The sequence below is a fragment of the Gossypium raimondii genome, chromosome 10 (assembly GCF_025698545.1).
Source record: "Gossypium raimondii isolate GPD5lz chromosome 10, ASM2569854v1, whole genome shotgun sequence".
In the NCBI taxonomy this organism is placed as follows: domain Eukaryota; kingdom Viridiplantae; phylum Streptophyta; class Magnoliopsida; order Malvales; family Malvaceae; genus Gossypium; species Gossypium raimondii.
The window spans coordinates 3,908,692-3,925,571 of record NC_068574.1 but is presented as its reverse complement, the minus strand read 5'-3'; the positions used below and the strand labels follow the sequence as shown (position 1 = coordinate 3,925,571).

Here is a 16,880-nt window from a genome sequence, read left to right as displayed (position 1 = left end):
ATCTATAAATGCACAATGTATTTGTTCTTATGTTATTTTTATTATAACCAAGTATAATATATTTAAACATACTTTAATAATTTACATCATATTATTTTTTGTGTTGCATGATCTATGCATGGACAATAATTTCGAACCAAAAACAATGGTTTCTTTCTTTATTTTTATTTTATGATTTATATTTAAAATACGTGATTATTCACTTTAATAATATAATTCTTATTAATTACATAATAACAAAAAAATACTTCAAAAACTATTTATGGTTTTGTCTCTTGCTTCATTCCTTACCGCATGGTTGCATTGTATAAAATGAATGTACAACTATTCGGGAAAGGTATTTGTATTTTAATGTATCGTAAAATGAATATGAAAAGTAATTTAATTTTATTAAAATTAGTTAATTCATGTGTATCTAAATTTTTAAAAGTGTTGTAAATTTTAATTGTTCTTAATTTTTCAAACTGTAAATATATATGTATTTACCACATGTAGAATTTAAATATAATATATTAAGAAAAACAGTGATAATAAAACAAACATATATAAATATATACTTATCTTATGGAGAATGTAAAAGTACAAGGAAGCCTCTATATTTAAAGGGTGGATTGTATTTCGACCATTCTATAAAGAAAATAGATAAATTAATCCTTATATATTTGAAACATGCAAATTAACCCATTCGTTAAATGATGACATAAAATGTAAATTTAAATGGCTAATTATTAATTTGCTCGCTGAAATATAGTTAAAATATCATTTTGATTTCTTAATTTTTTTCTTTTATCATTAATTCTAAAAAATAAAAAAACTTTAAAATAAATATAAATTATTAAAAAATATTAAAACTATTAAAAATTATGGGCTTCCTTTGTTCCTCGTCTTCATCCATTGAGAGCGTGAGCTTCCTTTTCATGGCGGAAGCTTCAGTTCCAAACTTTCTCAGATTGTTTAGAATTCGATTGATAGTATCTCTGAGAGTCATATTATGAAGAAGATCATCACCCATTATTTGCCTTCGGCAAACAGAGGTAGCCATTGAAACAATGCAATCTCTCATGCATTTTTCACAGAAACTAGCGAAACAATACCTCGTCAAAACAACAATTTTCACCCATGGAATTACAGCTACTTGAAGTTGTTGAAGTCGAGGCATACGAAATCTTAAAGCTTTTAAAACTCAAATCTGAGTTGGAAACCCTTTATAGTCAAACTGAGGGTCAGCATTAGTAGGGCAACGGTGAATATAATGTCCACCCAAATTGCAACGATGGTAGACATAACCCCACGACGGAATTCGCCACCACTTCCCCAATGTTTTAACATATGAAACTGTAAACCCCTCTTTGATTTTGGTTTCTTTACAATGGTTAATCCCTGGTTTCCCAGTTGAGCTGTTGGAAATAGAATTAAAATCAAGTCCAAAATCATGGAAATGGAACACAGCAACAGATGATGAATCAATTCCAATCTTGGGATTTTCTTCTTTGCCGATAACGATGGATAATCCAGGCGGTCGAGGAACGCGACAAATCAAAATATTTTAATTTTTTTGTAAAATTTTAAAATTTTATATTTATTTTAAAGATTTTTTTTAAATTAGTGTTAAAAAAATATAAGAAATATTAAAATGATATTTTAACTATAAATCAAAGATCAAATTAGTAATAACAGATAAAGTTTAACAAACGGACTAATTTACACGTTTTAATATATACAAAGATTCTTTTAGTAAAAAAAACCAAAATATATTCCGTCCCTAAATACAAGGACTTTCCAATAGTTTTACCCATGAAGAACTCATATTGACAATAAACTAACAAAAGTACTTGATATAAATGTATACTTGGAGAAACATATTAAAAATAAAAAATAAATGTTGAAAAAAAATTTGTTACAGCTAAAATGAAAAATCAAAGTACAGGCTAGAGTCCAAAAACTTAGAACGAAAGAGACTAGTCAAGGGGGCTTCGAAGACCCTATGGGCCAGGGCTCGTCGTCTATATGGTCAAAACCCTAGTCAATGTGAGACCACTGGCAACCACTTTTGGTACCCTAACCCTGGTCCCTGGTTGGCAGGTAGATAAAAGCTAAGGAAAAAAAAAAAAGTTGATGCCGTGGCACTGAAGGGCTTTAAATGTCTTTCCCAAAAGACGAAATTCACATCTGTGTTTTTCCTCCCCAAAGGACAAAGCTGTCCTCTTCCTCCCATTATGTCCAAACCAACTCCTTGAGTTCGGTCCTTTTTGTAATTATCCTCAACTTTACCCTCCATAATTATATTAAATTTATGCTAAGTACTTGTATTCTTCATATATTTATAATTTAGTCTTTTAATTTATAGATTTAGAAAAGCAAGATCAATTGTTAACATCATTAAAAATTTTCTATTAAATTTCAGTTTATTATAACATTTTTTTACATTTTAAAATGTCACACCAATAAATTTAAGAGAAAACTTTTAATTACATTAACAATTGAATTTAAATTTTAAAATCTAAACATGAAAGACTAAATTCTAAATGAATGAAAAGTATAAAGATTTAAAGCAAAATCTAACCACATACGATCATCTTTTCATACACCAAAACAAAACCCAACTTTAAAATATTTCAGATATTAAGATTTAAGGTGAGTTTAAATAAATGATGCGTTTATTCGCGGTTAGTGTAAATACAACGATAACGATAAAATTAAATACTATAACATGAAGCAAAGAATAAACTAAACGCATCATGCTTAACCACCATTCAAACGCACCCTTAAGGTCAGAAATCATGTTGAATGATCTTACTTACCAGTATGAGTATTAATTAGCATTGCAAGCTATTGGCATAATAAAATTTGTTTAGTATTTGATTAAATTAGAAACTTTTTTTAAATTGACTACTTTAAAAAGTCAAATGGTTGTAAAAAAAAAACATAAAGTGAGTTAATTTTACTTTATTAAGGAAGTTAATGTTATACAGTTGTGAAAGTGTGTTTTTTCTTTATTATTCTATAGTAGGAAGCAACTATAGATGTTTTTTATTTATTTTTCACAACTATAGATGTAGTTGAAAAGAGGAGTGAGGATGATAACATTGGTGGCTTAGCCAAAATCTTGCTAGATCATCCTGAACAGGATTAAAAAAGTTAATAAAATATACTATATAATATAAATATTATAAAGTAAAAAAAAAAAAAAACAGTTTCACTTTCTTTTCTCTCACCATTCTCATTGAAAATTTTTGGGGTTTGTTGAAATGTCAGTTTGAATGGATTTGGTTGGCATTTTTCTTATAATGGTTCACTTGAGAACACTTCCTCTCTCCCACTCTTTTTCTCTTTGTCTCTCTCATAGTTTGCTAAGCTTTCCCTCACTTCGTGGGGAGAGACACACCACTGGTTTCAATAAGTAGTTTGAGATTTAAACTTTTTAACCTCTCAAGATTTCTTTTTTATGATTTTAAGGGGTTAGTGCAAACCAAGAACACAATCACACTGAAAAATAGCATGATCAAGTTCTATTAAGTGCAGCAAAAACATGATCATGCATATAATAAAACATATAGTATTTCCATTGCCACATTTAGAAATCTTTGTGATATTTGACTACTTTGTTACCTAGACATCAAATCAGGTCCCTCCACTTTCATTTCTCTTTCTCTTGTAAAAAAGACGTCATTTTGCTTCTTTTTTTTGGTTGAGCCATTTTAGCTTATGTTGTTTTAGGGTGTATTCGCATGCACTTGATGATGGATGACCAAGGCGGTAACAATGCTGTAACTAGGGAATACAGGAAAGGGAACTGGACTGTTAATGAAACAATGGTGTTGATTGAGGCAAAAGAGATGGATTATGAGAGAAGGATGAAGAGAAGTGGGGATCACAGTGAAGGGAGGAACAAACCGACAGAGTTGAGATGGAAATGGGTGGAAGATTATTGTTGGGGAAAAGGGTGTTTAAGGAGCCAAAACCAGTGCAATGACAAGTGGGATAATCTCATGAGGGACTACAAGAAAGTGAGGGAGTACCAAAGGAAAGTAGCTGAGAGAGAAGGGAATGATAGTAAGCAAAGATCATATTGGGAGATGGAGAAGAATGAAAGAAAAGAAAAAAGCTTGCCTAGTAACATGTTGCGCCAGATATATGAACGTTTGGAGGAGGTGGTGGAGAAGAAAGGAGCTCAAACGGTGGCCGCTACGGCTGGTGGTGGTGGAGGGTCAGATCCCAATATTACCAACTTACCTTATGTTATGGATAGACCAATGGTTAGTACTTTTCAACCTTCATTACCTCCTCTTTTACAACATCAACTTTCAGCTCCTATACCTGCTGCAATTCCATTACCTCTACCACAAGCATCACCACAACTGCCGCCGCCGCCAGCACCAATAATACAACCACCACCTCTTTCATATGCTCAGCCACTGCCCACCATAGGTAGGTGCTCTCTCTTTCCCTTGCCTTGCTCACATAGATTTAATGTGCCTTTTAATAGCATTCATTTTTTTTTGTGCGTGCGTGTGCTTGAAAGGGTTGGCAGGATTTCCATCACTAATAATTGATAATTTCCGTGTGTCATAAAATCTTCAGTTAGTATTGATTAATTTCATTGGTTCCATATTTTTATGTTGTGGAGATGTGTGATGATAGCTCAGATTCTGATACAAGTGAGCATTCAGACTCACCAGCAAAGAGAAGGAGAAGAGGTGGTGGCAATGGCGAAGGCACCAGTGGGACTGCAAACAACATAAATGAAGTAAGCACTGCAATCTCCAGAAGTGCTTCCATTATAGCAGAAGCCATCCAAGCTAGTGAAGAAAGAGAAGAGAGACGGCATAGAGATCTCTTAAGCTTCCATGAAAGAAGACTAAGGATTGAAGAATCCAAGACTGAGGTCAATAAAAAAGGAATGGATGGCCTGGTTGATGCCATTAACAAGCTTGCTAATTCCATCTTTGCTTTAGCTTCCCACAAGAACCAGTCATCAGCTCCCAAGTGATTCTCTTTTAATATTAATTAATCACATTGGTAGTTGTATATAGTAATTGGGTAATCCTCTATGTTTCATGTTTGTACTCTACTCACTTCCATTGATCATTCTAATGTTTAATCTCTAGTGTTTAAACTCATATTTTGTGTTTAAACACAAACTAAGGCTTGGTTGTAATGCTTTCAAAAGTGAAGTATAAGCAAATTGTTGTGTATCTCCTTCAATTGATTGAATCACATGGATTAAAAGTGGTAGGTCAGGCCATAAGTGCTTTGTTTAAAGATTGTCATACAAAGTCTGCAACTTTTTTCTATTTAAGTTTGCCTTAATATGTTACAGACTTGGCAGTATAACCCTACTACACTTCTTTGTTTAAAGAACCCCAAAACAACCCTTTCAAACAGTGCTCATAATACATGGTTGGTCCTTTGGAGTGTGAACCACACATGCCATAGTAGGGGAAGTGGAAATGTGAGGGGCTCATCTTATCATTTATGAGGTAGAAATGTGAGAGAAAATATTGTTGCAGGCTACTGAACATGCAGTGACCAGTACTTCTCTGGTACTGGTCAAAAGGCGACCAGTCAATGCATCTCTGAACCCTGAGGCCCCGAGGGATGTCTGGTTCCATAAATTTACAGAAATGCCATTCTGGGTTATATTATTGGAGGAGGTAGTAGTTTTCTTTTCTTCTTCTTGTATTGTAGTCTCTGTTTGCCTGTCACAAAAGTTGGGCCTTTTTCTCTCTTTAGTTTCCACTGTGAATTCAGATTGAGAAAGAGGAAAAAAAACAAAAGAAAAAAGAGGAAGAAGAGGCAATTATTGGCTAATTTGGTAGCTTTGGGTTGTAATTTTCTGACAAAAGGGTTTATATATATGCAGCTTTTATAGAGTGTTATTATTATGTTAGAGAGGCTGGATATAATTGCCATCTTCAGCTTTTCTCTCCCCCCACCTTTTCTCACCAGTTACTATCTACCTCCCCCCTATTTTGGCCATTTGCTACTCAATTTATAGTACCATTAAGTTTACTTGCTGACTTAGCTAAACCCCATCAAGCTGGATTACATTAGACATTGTTTGTAGTTAAATCTTCAAAATGTTACATATAATTAAAGGGCTTTTTGTACTTGAAAATTTAAATGCAACTGATTGGCAGGACAAGGAGGAGGGCCCCCAATTGGTTCCCAACATGAACTTGAAATGGAGGAACATGACCTTGCAAAGATGCCCATATCATCAATAAATAAATAAAAACCCATAAATACAAAGAAACTCGAGGTAAAAAAATGGGAAAATCTGCTTTTGCTTCTTTCTTGCTTCAAAAAATGCTTTTGTTATGATCTGACAGAGCATCAGCATATACTAAGAAAAAAAGAAGAATAAGAATCCTCGAGAACAAGAAAATTTGTAGCCATGGTGTGTGTGTGCCTACCATAGCTCTCATTAGCTTTACAGTATCTGCAGATTAGAGAATGTTTGATATAAAGAAAGAATTTTTAGACCACAGAGTCTAGAGATAAGACATACTAGCAGTAGGTTAAACAGTGTTTGCATTCTATTCCAAAGCAGCTTAATATGGGATACAAAGGTTTATACTTTTTTAATGTGCAGAATGGACGTGAATTGAGAAGCATTGTTGCTTAACTTTGGAACACTTAAAGATCCATTTTATAAAAAAATAAAATCATCAGGACCTCTCCCCCATTTTTGGAGCTCAAAACTTTGATTTCTTCTGTAAATATATATATAAACTCTGTAGTGGGAAGTTTGGCACAGTTTCCTGTTAAGATTTGTTGTATTATTGGGGAAACATGTTTGGGAAATTCATGAAAGGTTGAGTTCGGAGCTCGATTATTCTGCACATTTTATTATAAAGGCCTTTCTTTTAAAGCAAATTGAGGTCCCATGGCCATACCATGCCATGGACTGTCTTATTTATTCATGTAATTGCCTGGTTTATATCAAAACGTTGAGAAATCTTCTTGTTTTTTTCTATTAATAGTTGATGCGTGCTTTCTGTTTGGTTAAATTTTTCTATTAGTCCTTGCACTTTATAAAGTTGTAGATTTAGTCCCAATACTTTAATTTGGTATCTTTAGTCTTTTATTTTTCAAAATTTAAAATTTCAATTCTCACCAAATGACTGTTAACTTCATTAAATCAAGTTTTACTATTATCAAAATCTGATGTGTCAAAACATATAATCATATGTGTAATGTCATGCTAGCTTGTTATTTCTACATATTACTCACTAAAATTTTAGTTAATGGATTAACAATTATTATTTGCGTCGAGATTGGAACTTTAAATTTCAAAAAGTATAAGGACTTAAAATGATCTGGTTGGAGAATATGAACTAAATCTACTTTTTAGATTTCAAAATTCAATTTCAACTATTAACACGTTTAAAATTATTTTGTTAGATTAAGGTTCATTACAATGTTATTTTTAGTTACATTGTTACAAAGTGAGGTTTTTTTAATTTCAAAATTTCACACCAGCAATTTACTAAAAAAATAATAGTGTTAACAATTGGACTTGAATTTTAAAATCTAAAAAGTAAAAGGATTAAATTCAAATTTATGAAGAGTACAAGGACCTATGACATATTTTAACCAATTGAATTTAAACAAACAAATTTAACTCTTACTATTTGAGTCAAAACTAAAATTTCAAATTTCAAAAATACAAGACTAAAATTGATCCATTTGAAAAGTAGATGGACTAAAATTGATCAAATTAAATTATAGGGACTAAATACATAACATTTGTAAAGTACATAGACTAATTTTAGAATTTAACCTATTTGTTTTATATTTTTAAGTTTTTACACATTGGTTTTTGTCGTGTTTTGAAGTAAAATTGTGAGGTTTAAGGCTTAATTTAGTGTCTTACTAATTAGGTTAAGTTGTAGAATTAATTTACATGTAGGCTTAATTTTAGTGTTAAATAATTTGTTTAATGAATTTACCAACACATGAAGATTTGACAACTTCGAAGTCAATGTCGCCACGTGTCTGTATTTTTTACTTTTAGAGCAGCAAACTTCGAATGCAATGGTGAGACGTCCACGTCTCACCGCCGCAATGATGAGCAAAGAAGGATTAGCGGGGCAGGCCATTATAACATCAAAAACTTAAATTTTAAAATCATTTTTAATATATATTTTACATTTTTTAAATGATTTACTTTTTAATTTATAAAATTTTAAAAATTCAATTTTTCCAAAATCATTTATTTATCCAAATAAAATAATTACAAATACTAACATTTTACAAATCTCAATTTTTAAAAAAAATCTTCGTCCAAAAACTTAAATATATTTGGTTTATAATTGCATTTTGAACTCTTGCAATTTTTTTTAATTCTTGTAATTTCTAAATAAATTTTAGTTAGTTGTCGTCTTGAACCTGAGTGAAGCTTGAGTTGAATTGGGTTTTACATTAATCAAAGATATGGGAGAAGTATTACTTGGACAAATTAGTACCTACGTTTTTTTTTGAACATTAATCTCATTACGGGTTCTTATTATATCTGCTTTTTCTGATACAATGTCTAAAGTTATCTATAACCCCTCCCCAACCCTTAAAATAGGAAGATAATGCGTTTCAACACATTCAAACTCACATCCTCCAACACTAACAATAATATCAATATCAATCAAATTAAGACTCAATTCACAATTAATACTCAAACTTAGGTGATTAATTTTGGTCGTATATGATTTAATGTTACCGAAATTATAGAATTAAGAGAGGCCTCATTAGTTAACTCAAGCTTAAAATTAATCAATTCAATTAGAACCCTGTTCGAGTCATTAAAAGTTTGGTTAAAGTGGGGTTGGTTGATTGGATTAATTCAATTGAAAAATGAAAGTGCATTCAATGTAAATTCAAAAATTTCTATTCGACTTTGCTCTTCTCTAGGGAGGCGATCTCTGGGAATACTTCATAGAAGATTCACATTATATTTTTATACTATAATTTTACGGTCCTCTGCCTGCAACATTAAAACCCTATAAAAATAATAGATTTCAGTTTCATGGGGTTAGGTGATCACCTAATCATTCATCGGATAAAATTGATGTTAAATTTTAGGTTTGGGTTTAGGTTAATTTGAAAAAGTGAGTTTAAAATTTTGCTCAAGATCTATCCAATAATAATAATAACAATAATAATTTAAATTCGAATTTAACCCGGTTCGCTCGAATTAAAAAAATAAATTTTAAAAATTAATACATCAGATACACTACAAATATTAAAATAAATATTTTCTAACAAATTAAAAATATATTTAAAAAATTTTATACTTAAATAAAGCTAAAATAGTTAAAATTTAACAAGCAAATGCCTCTAAAATAGTAGCAAAATGACAGCAAGACAGTAACAAAATAAGAACAAAAAAAATTTCTAGGCAGATTTGAGCCCGGGCCAAAAAAATCATTACCCAAGGTCCGACCTGTTTAGAAGAAGAGTCTTATTTTTTGTCCAAACCCATTTTTCGAGCTTATATTTTTTTCTAAATCCTCTTACTTTTCAAACAGATCTTTAAATTTAGACAAATGACCCGACCGATAATCAAGTCTAGTAAGATGATGATGTTAGTAGTAGGGATAGTTTTAGGGGCTTAAAACTCAAACGCCCCATCCCCCATTCCATGGCTTATTTAAGGTCCTTCAACCTACCACACACATAAAACAAAGAGGCCAAATTCTAAAGTTGGATTTACCAAGTCCAAACATTAGATGACAGTTTAAGACCACTTTCAAGAACATTATTAGGTATATTTAGGATTACAACTCCTAAAATCTACTTTCCAGATAAGTTTGTTTGTTTTCAGATGCTAAAACTTAAAAGCAATGCATCTGCAGGACAGCAAATGCAAAAAGCTTGAATTTTTTTAATAACATTGCCAGTCTCTTTACTGCCTACCTTTGTTTTAGATTTCCTTTTATTCAACTTTAATGGGATTCTTACAACAAAGCAATGAATTAAAAAGAGTTTTAAAACCATACTTTTTTTTTTTATTGTCTTTAGGTTGCTGTGCTGATCCTGTCAGATTATGTCGATATGGATTACTGCTGTTCCATGGAGATTATTGCTGATAAAGTTTATATTATCCAGATTTAAAGTGTCAAATATGGATATATGTTCGATATGAGCATGCTTAATTTTTCAAAAAAAGTGTTTTTATTTTATTGTAAAATTATACTCTCGTGTTCATGTTTGAAGTTATTGAACACAGATGTTTCAAAGAAAATGAAGAGTCAGAGTAACATATCAAGTTTGCCAATTCAGAACCATGTGGTTGTGCCAATAAGAAAATCTTCAATATGCTAATTAGGTAATGTAATGTAATGTAAGTAGGCAAAGAATTCCATGTTCAAATAATCAAGAAATGTTCAAATATAACAATCTTTAATTCAAATTTTGAGAGTAAAATGTGCTCATGAAAGAAGTAAATGAAAGATATGGTGTAGGTATACATATCAGTACAAGAGAAATGATTACCAAAAATATATATTAGATCGGAACAATTTACAACGACGATTCTATCTCCATCAACTGGAAAAACCAGATCAGACTCGATTTTCTTTTTCTTTAATACTTGGATTTTGACTTTTTTCTCTATGATTTTTTACATGGCAGCAGTAGTAGAAAAATGTACAAGTCTCGGGCAGAACGATACCTGAAGATTTATTAGGCATTCACTGGCGATATTTCATCACTGCCTCTTTGCTAAAGTCTTCAGCACACCTTTAATAATCTTCCCAAACCACATCAAGTTCATGGTGGCTAATACTGCCGGCACACCGAAAACCAAGATATAGCCAAAGATATGCATCTTGATCACCTATTGAATCAATCAAGTCAGTCGGAACAGAATTTTAGCAGATAATTATAGCAAAACGAATCAATGATACCAGGATTGTTCAAATGGTTTACAGTTTGGGCATGGAAATTGTGAAGAGATGGTTATTCGTGGGCGTACAAATTTTAGACAATGTGTTCGGAGGAGGGTGAATATCAGGATGAAACACAGATTGACCATGCCTTAAAATACAAAGATCATGGAGGTGAAATTACCTGTGTATAATGCAAGTACACATGGTAGAACATGTAGCCGAATAGCAGAACTCTTGCAACCTGCAATTTATAATTTACCTCAGTTCATCTGACATGCTCAAAGACAAGGGCAAAGGAACTTTAATAAAGGAATTTCGGCTACCCAATACAAACAAAAGCTTGTTTTGAAGGTCACCAGGATCTAATTACTTGTTCAACTTTTCCCTTCTTTTTCCTATTTTTTTCTGTGATATAACTACTCATGTCAGTTTTACGATGACTATAGAACAGTTTAGCTCACCAGCCAAGCCAAAAAGATGACAATTCCATTAATGAGATATGCAGTGGACCTCTTCATACCAGCTGTATCAAGATACCTTCATCACCGAAACAGGAGATGGTTTAATTTATATCAGAATTTCAATAAATAAAATCTCACTAGTTAGAACCTACCATCTTATGTTAATCTCCGGTGTTGTCACCTCAGATATAAGAACCATGTATGTATAAAGCTGTGCTTCGCCAGTAAACATTGAATACGCCACTGCAATTCCTGAAAGACTGTGATGAATAACCTGCAATCAGATGCTAGTATATTATTAGTCATCCCTTAGCATCGATATACTACATGAACATAAGCAGTTCAGGCATGAGACACTTGATAATTTGTTGCCTGCTTTGCTTTAAACCATTACGGTTGTATAAATACTCAACTCTATTCAATTAATAAGTCGAATGGGTTTGTCTTAAGTTGAAAGGTGCGAGGAAAACAGCTGAGTTTTTATGGAAACTTCGACTGTGGTGACAGAATGGGTGCCATCATTCTTTACAGCAGTAACACAACAAACAAAGAGTAAAAATCAAAGCCAGAGTGCTATCCACTTAGAGTATACACTTACATATTCTATTCCACCTAAAGAGGGATATAGCCATAAAATCATTGCAAGATCCGAAACGAAGTATCCAACAGAAACCTGTAAAATATAGTAAGTAATAAGTATTTTAAAAAGGCCTAGCAATTGTACCAAAAGTTGGCACTTGAATTTTATCCAGGAAAGTGATCTTAGAAGCAGCGTTTATATGAGACATAGTGATGCCATGTTTAATAAACATTTAAGATGGATACCCGGTTGAACATCTTAAAGATCACATAAGAAGGTTAAAACTTACCCCTAATCCAAAAGTAGAAAGTGGTGAGCTTCGGAAGACAAGAAGACCAGCAAGTTCATCAGAAAAGAGATTCGACCAGAAAACCAAGTACAACGACAAAGCAGAAATGAAAATGGCATGAACAGTAGAGATACCACTGCCAAAATACATTAACGAGCAGTTAGGGAATGAACATGATAACAGAAGAAGAAAAATAAGGAGAAACTAGATCATGCACGACACTAACCGATTGTTCCACTCTACTCGTTGAATTTTAGTAAGACCAGGGTAAGTCTTGCTGTAAAAATTGCTGATTAACTGGGTAAGATCATATGCCTGAGTGATGAAGAGAAACATGTAAAATGAACATCATTAAAGGAAAAATCCATTCATCCAAGTTTCATGATAAAACGGTACGAGGGGACATCCTGCCTTAAGATTCAATGATCCTGAATTCAAAAGTTGAAACATATTTAGCATAGGCAAAACTCAATTTACCACTTTGCAAGCAAGAATGCCACCAAGGATGGAAGTGTATGGAATGAAGGGATCTGCAAATAAGTAGTTCTTAACCAACAACTGAGCCTGGTTTTGGTAAGACTTTATAGCCATCACTGTCTGTTTAGGCACTTCTCTCATATTGGAATCTCAAGATCACCTTAGCAACATGGGTGTCTCCTCTTAGTCTCCTCCCTCCTTCATTCATCAATGCCATAAACAAAAACAAATTGGTATCAGAGAAAAGAAAGAAAGCATTCAATCATGTAGGTTTTAGAATAATGGTTCTAAAGAAGAAAATTAAGGAGGTTTCTACATTGGATACTACCACAAACCATATAGTCTACAAGCAAAGGCTTGAAGGAGATAAATAATCAACACAGATGCCAACAATTTCCATCCTATTCCAAGATATAAGATCTCCTCCATTTAACGATAACTTCAATTCAGTCAAGTTAAAGCACACACGAAACAACCAAAATTCTTAAAGTTTAATCAAAATGAAGAAAGCAAATACTAATGGTAAGATTCAGATCAAGCAAGTATTCCCATTTCAGGTAAGCAAATGCAAATGCAAATATGCAATGAAAAAACATTGAAATTTGAAGTAATCTATTTGAAGAACACTTGGATGGCATTGGATCAAGCAATCAAAAGTTATAATGATAGACGCAAAACAGCTAACAAATCCGATAAATCGACTTACCATAAGCATCTGTTACAAGCTTGAAGAAACAACCATGAAATGTAAGCAAAATGCAAGTTGGTATTTAAAGGAGGAAAGGGGAAAAAAACCAAATCTTTGAAAGAGAAACCTTAAACCAGAGACCAGAAAAGAAAAGGGTTTTTTTTTTCCAAGGCTAATTAATGCCTGAAACCCAGAAAAAACAAACCTTTAAAGACCCATAACTAAAGAGTACAAATGGCAAAAATAGCAATGCAAAAATGAACAACAACCCATGAAAGAAGAAGAAGACTCAAAACCAAAACATAAGGTATACGAAACTAGAAAGAAGTGAAATCAAATCCTATTTTATCATTTGGGTACCAAAAAGAAAATGAGAGCACCAACCGTAAGGTTTAATCAGTGTGGGAAGAGTATTTTGGAATCTTCAACCAACTCAATAATAACCAAAATAATTGAAAGGTATTAAAAAAGTCAAGCAAAAGAAGCAGCAGCAGAAGAAGGAAAGACGCAGCAGTGTGGAATGTGGATTGGTGAATATAGGTGTTGGGGGTGAATGGTGATGGGTCATGTAATGAGATTGGCTAATGAGAGACGTTTGGGGTGTTCAGATTATTTGGTTGGTTTGGGGCACTTTACTCAGTGGAGAGTGTGGAGTTTAGCCCATTGCAATCTTATCCTTGCAAGATTGAGAGGAAGATGATAATAATAAGACCAAAAATGAGAAATGTGTGACACTTGTTTTATGGGTTATGTTATGTTTTATATGTAGAAATTTTGGATTTTACTTTTTTTTGTTTGCTTGAATCAATTCCAAAGCTCAAAGTGATTTAAAACTCTTGAAATGGGAATCATGTGACTAGTTTGTTATCTAGTAACTTTTTTTTTGTCCTGAGAAGATTTATTTGCATTAATAGTTAAATATTTTTATATGTTGTTCGAATAATATAAATTTAGATTTTTTAAGAATTTCATTATAAATTCGATTATATCTGTTTAGGTTGCGTTGTCTTTTACCATTCTTGTTACTTTTTTTTAAATATCAAAATTTTCCATTGCTTGGTGTGAGAGTAAGTGTATACAATATATATATGTGTAAGTTGTTTAAGAAGCATTGAATTTGAAGTAAGGTCTTCTAAGTATGGGGTTGTGAGGTGGGAACAGGTTCCATCATCCCTGAGTTCAAGACCGACCTGGGAATCGTTTAGAGGTGTGATTGCCCAAAGTTGAAAGGGTTCAAAATATTGTTTTCTAATTTTTAAAGTGCTCAACAATTTTTTTTTAACTTTTAAAAGCCAAAAAAAGGTTTACCAACTTTTAAGGGGCCCTAAAAAAATTTAGCTTTTAAGGGCCCAAATTCTTTTATCAGCTTTTGAGGTACTTAGAAATTTTTTTGTAACTTTTAAGAAACTTAAAACCTCATATTATTATTTTACTTATCCAGAATCCTTTCATACCTGAGTTAATGACAATCCTTATTAGCACTAGAGTTTAACCATGAATTTTTTTTTGTTAGAAATCAAAATAAAACGAAATTACGATATAATTATAATGTAGTTGAAAATTTTATATAATAAATTAATATAAAATTGGTATAAAATGTTAAATTAAAATATTAAATTTTATAATATTTTGGATTCAAATATATATCTTTTTGAATTTTATATAAATAATAATAATTTTCAATAATTAATTTGGCTATCTGGCACTGGCCTTCCCCTTATCCGCCCTATTAGCATTCCCTTAGCCTTGGCTTTCATTGTGCTTTTGGCATGAATGAACATCGTTTTATATTTTAGCAATTCTTTCCTCGAAAATGCAAGGATTTGTTTATATTTAATATTTTGTTATAATATATTAAAAAAATTTTATGCGAAAATTATGTAATTTGTTAAAATTAAATCAGTATAGATTTTTTTTAGATAAAACTACATGTAAGATCATTAAACTATCAGTAAATTTATGTTTTGGTCACTTAAAAAATTTACAAAATAGTCACCGAATTATTCGAGAATTTTTATTTGAGTCTTTGAATTGTTAAGTTTTTTTTTCTTTTTAAAGTCTGGTTAGTAAACTCCAAGCGACGATTTAACGAATGGAATAGTGGATTAGTACTCATCGACGAATATAAGAATATACCTTAAATCAAAGTCGATTTGACGGTCGGTGTTCGAGATCAAATAAGAAAGTTATTTGAATTTTTGTTCATAGATTCACGATGTTCAAGGCTGTTTCATGAAAAAAAAATTAAACTATAGAAGAAAAGGAGAATAAGAGCTTCGGATTAGTGCAACCGGTGTAAACAGAGAAAGTCATACAACAGCCCAATAACTTAAATGAAAACTTTCAAATAGTTAATTGACCATTTTGTAACATTTTGAAGTTGAATGATCAAAATATAAACTTCCTAATAGTTTAGTGATATTAAGAGTAGGGTTTTTTCTTTTTTACAATTCATATATTTTTTACGGAAATAGATTATTACGACACACACTACAAACAAACAATCTCTATTACTTGAACTCATAAATTAAATTACGAGATAAATACTCATGACCAATAAACTAAATATCGAGATTCTACTACAATTAACTTTAGATGTTAACTCAATTAAAAATTTAATAATATAAATAAATGTGCAATAAAATAATAAGCGAATATGATCTGCTTTTAATAAAATAGTGTTATGTGATTCGATAAATTTTAATAAGAAATTAAAACAAGACGTGCATGAAATTCCATCCAACACCCCCATGTTCTTCAATTTTTTTCTTTTACTTTTTTAAACTACTACCTGTTTTAATTAGCTTATTTCAATCCAATCCTTTTATGCTTTCAAGGATTATATAATTACAAAAAGAAACTATGATAACCAAATTTCACCAAATTAAAATTTGGGTAAACTATACAAAAGGTCACCCAATTATGCCGTGTTCCTGTTTTGGTCACTCAACTTTAAAAATTTTCAATTTAAGCACTAATATTTGAATTCGTGTCTGTTCTGGTCACTTGCCGTTATTTTGACAACTGAAAGTCTTTTTCTAAATATAATGACATGTTTAGTCCTCGATACTTACATATCCTGATTCTAAATAATTCAATAAATTTAAACCCTTCATATTTTCAAATTTTATCAATTTGATCACCAAACTTCCTAACCAAAGCTTTCAGCTTTTAAAACAGAGGCGTTCCGCATCTATTGAACTATTAGGGAGTTTTAAAAGCCGAAAGCTTTGATTGGGAAATTTGATGATCAAATAGATAGAATTTGTAAATGTGAATGGTTAGATTTATTGAGTTATTTAGAATTAGGATCAAATTAATAGATTAAGTAAGTATTGATGATTAAATGTGTTAATATACAAATTAGAAAAAAGCTTTCGTTATCAATTTAACCGTGGGTGACCAAAACATAAACGAATTCAAACATTAATACTTAAATTAAAAAAAAAATTAAAGTTGAGCTGCGAAAACAAGAACGCGAGAATAATTGGGTGAC

At 31.6% G+C, this 16,880-nt stretch overlaps 2 protein-coding genes across 3 annotated transcripts; one reads left to right on the top strand and one right to left on the bottom strand.

Moving 5' to 3' along the window:
* Positions 1-3,222: 3,222 nt before the first annotated feature.
* On the top strand, positions 3,223-5,205 carry LOC105778174 (uncharacterized). The gene is made up of 3 exons (XM_052621778.1): positions 3,223-3,625; positions 3,718-4,428; positions 4,647-5,205. The coding sequence occupies exons 2-3, from the start codon at positions 3,729-3,731 to the stop codon at positions 4,988-4,990; spliced, it is 1,044 nt and encodes a 347-aa protein (XP_052477738.1). The 5' UTR covers positions 3,223-3,625; positions 3,718-3,728; the 3' UTR covers positions 4,991-5,205.
* A 5,177-nt stretch (positions 5,206-10,382) lies between these two features.
* LOC105777706 (uncharacterized) lies at positions 10,383-14,090 on the bottom strand. Of its 2 annotated transcripts, none has more exons than XM_012601094.2 (9): positions 13,769-14,090; positions 12,697-12,894; positions 12,446-12,534; positions 12,220-12,355; positions 11,949-12,023; positions 11,503-11,624; positions 11,351-11,426; positions 11,071-11,130; positions 10,383-10,837 (listed from the first exon to the last, which is right to left on the bottom strand). In XM_012601094.2, exons 2-9 carry the CDS (start codon positions 12,835-12,837, stop codon positions 10,709-10,711), a joined length of 828 nt encoding a protein of 275 aa, XP_012456548.1. In that variant the 5' UTR covers positions 12,838-12,894; positions 13,769-14,090; the 3' UTR covers positions 10,383-10,708. The 2 variants fall into 2 exon arrangements, with proteins under 2 accessions (XP_012456548.1, XP_012456549.1); XM_012601095.2 differs by lacking the exon at positions 13,769-14,090 and adding an exon at positions 13,403-13,720.
* Between the last annotated feature and the right edge of the window lie 2,790 nt (positions 14,091-16,880).

Bases quoted from the DNA above. Each gene is read 5' to 3' on its own strand.
- LOC105778174 (XM_052621778.1), top strand. From the start codon at position 3,729: ATGCACTTGATGATGGATGACCAAGGCGGTAACAATGCTGTAACTAGG. The intron at 4,429-4,646 runs GTAGGTGCTCTC...ATGATAGCTCAG, and splicing joins TCAGCCACTGCCCACCATAG to ATTCTGATACAAGTGAGCAT.
- LOC105777706 (XM_012601094.2), bottom strand. From the start codon at position 12,837: ATGAGAGAAGTGCCTAAACAGACAGTGATGGCTATAAAGTCTTACCAA. The intron at 12,535-12,696 runs GTAAATTGAGTT...TTCATCACTCAG, and splicing joins GCATTCTTGCTTGCAAAGTG to GCATATGATCTTACCCAGTT. The intron at 12,356-12,445 runs GTTAGTGTCGTG...GTATTTTGGCAG, and splicing joins CGAGTAGAGTGGAACAATCG to TGGTATCTCTACTGTTCATG.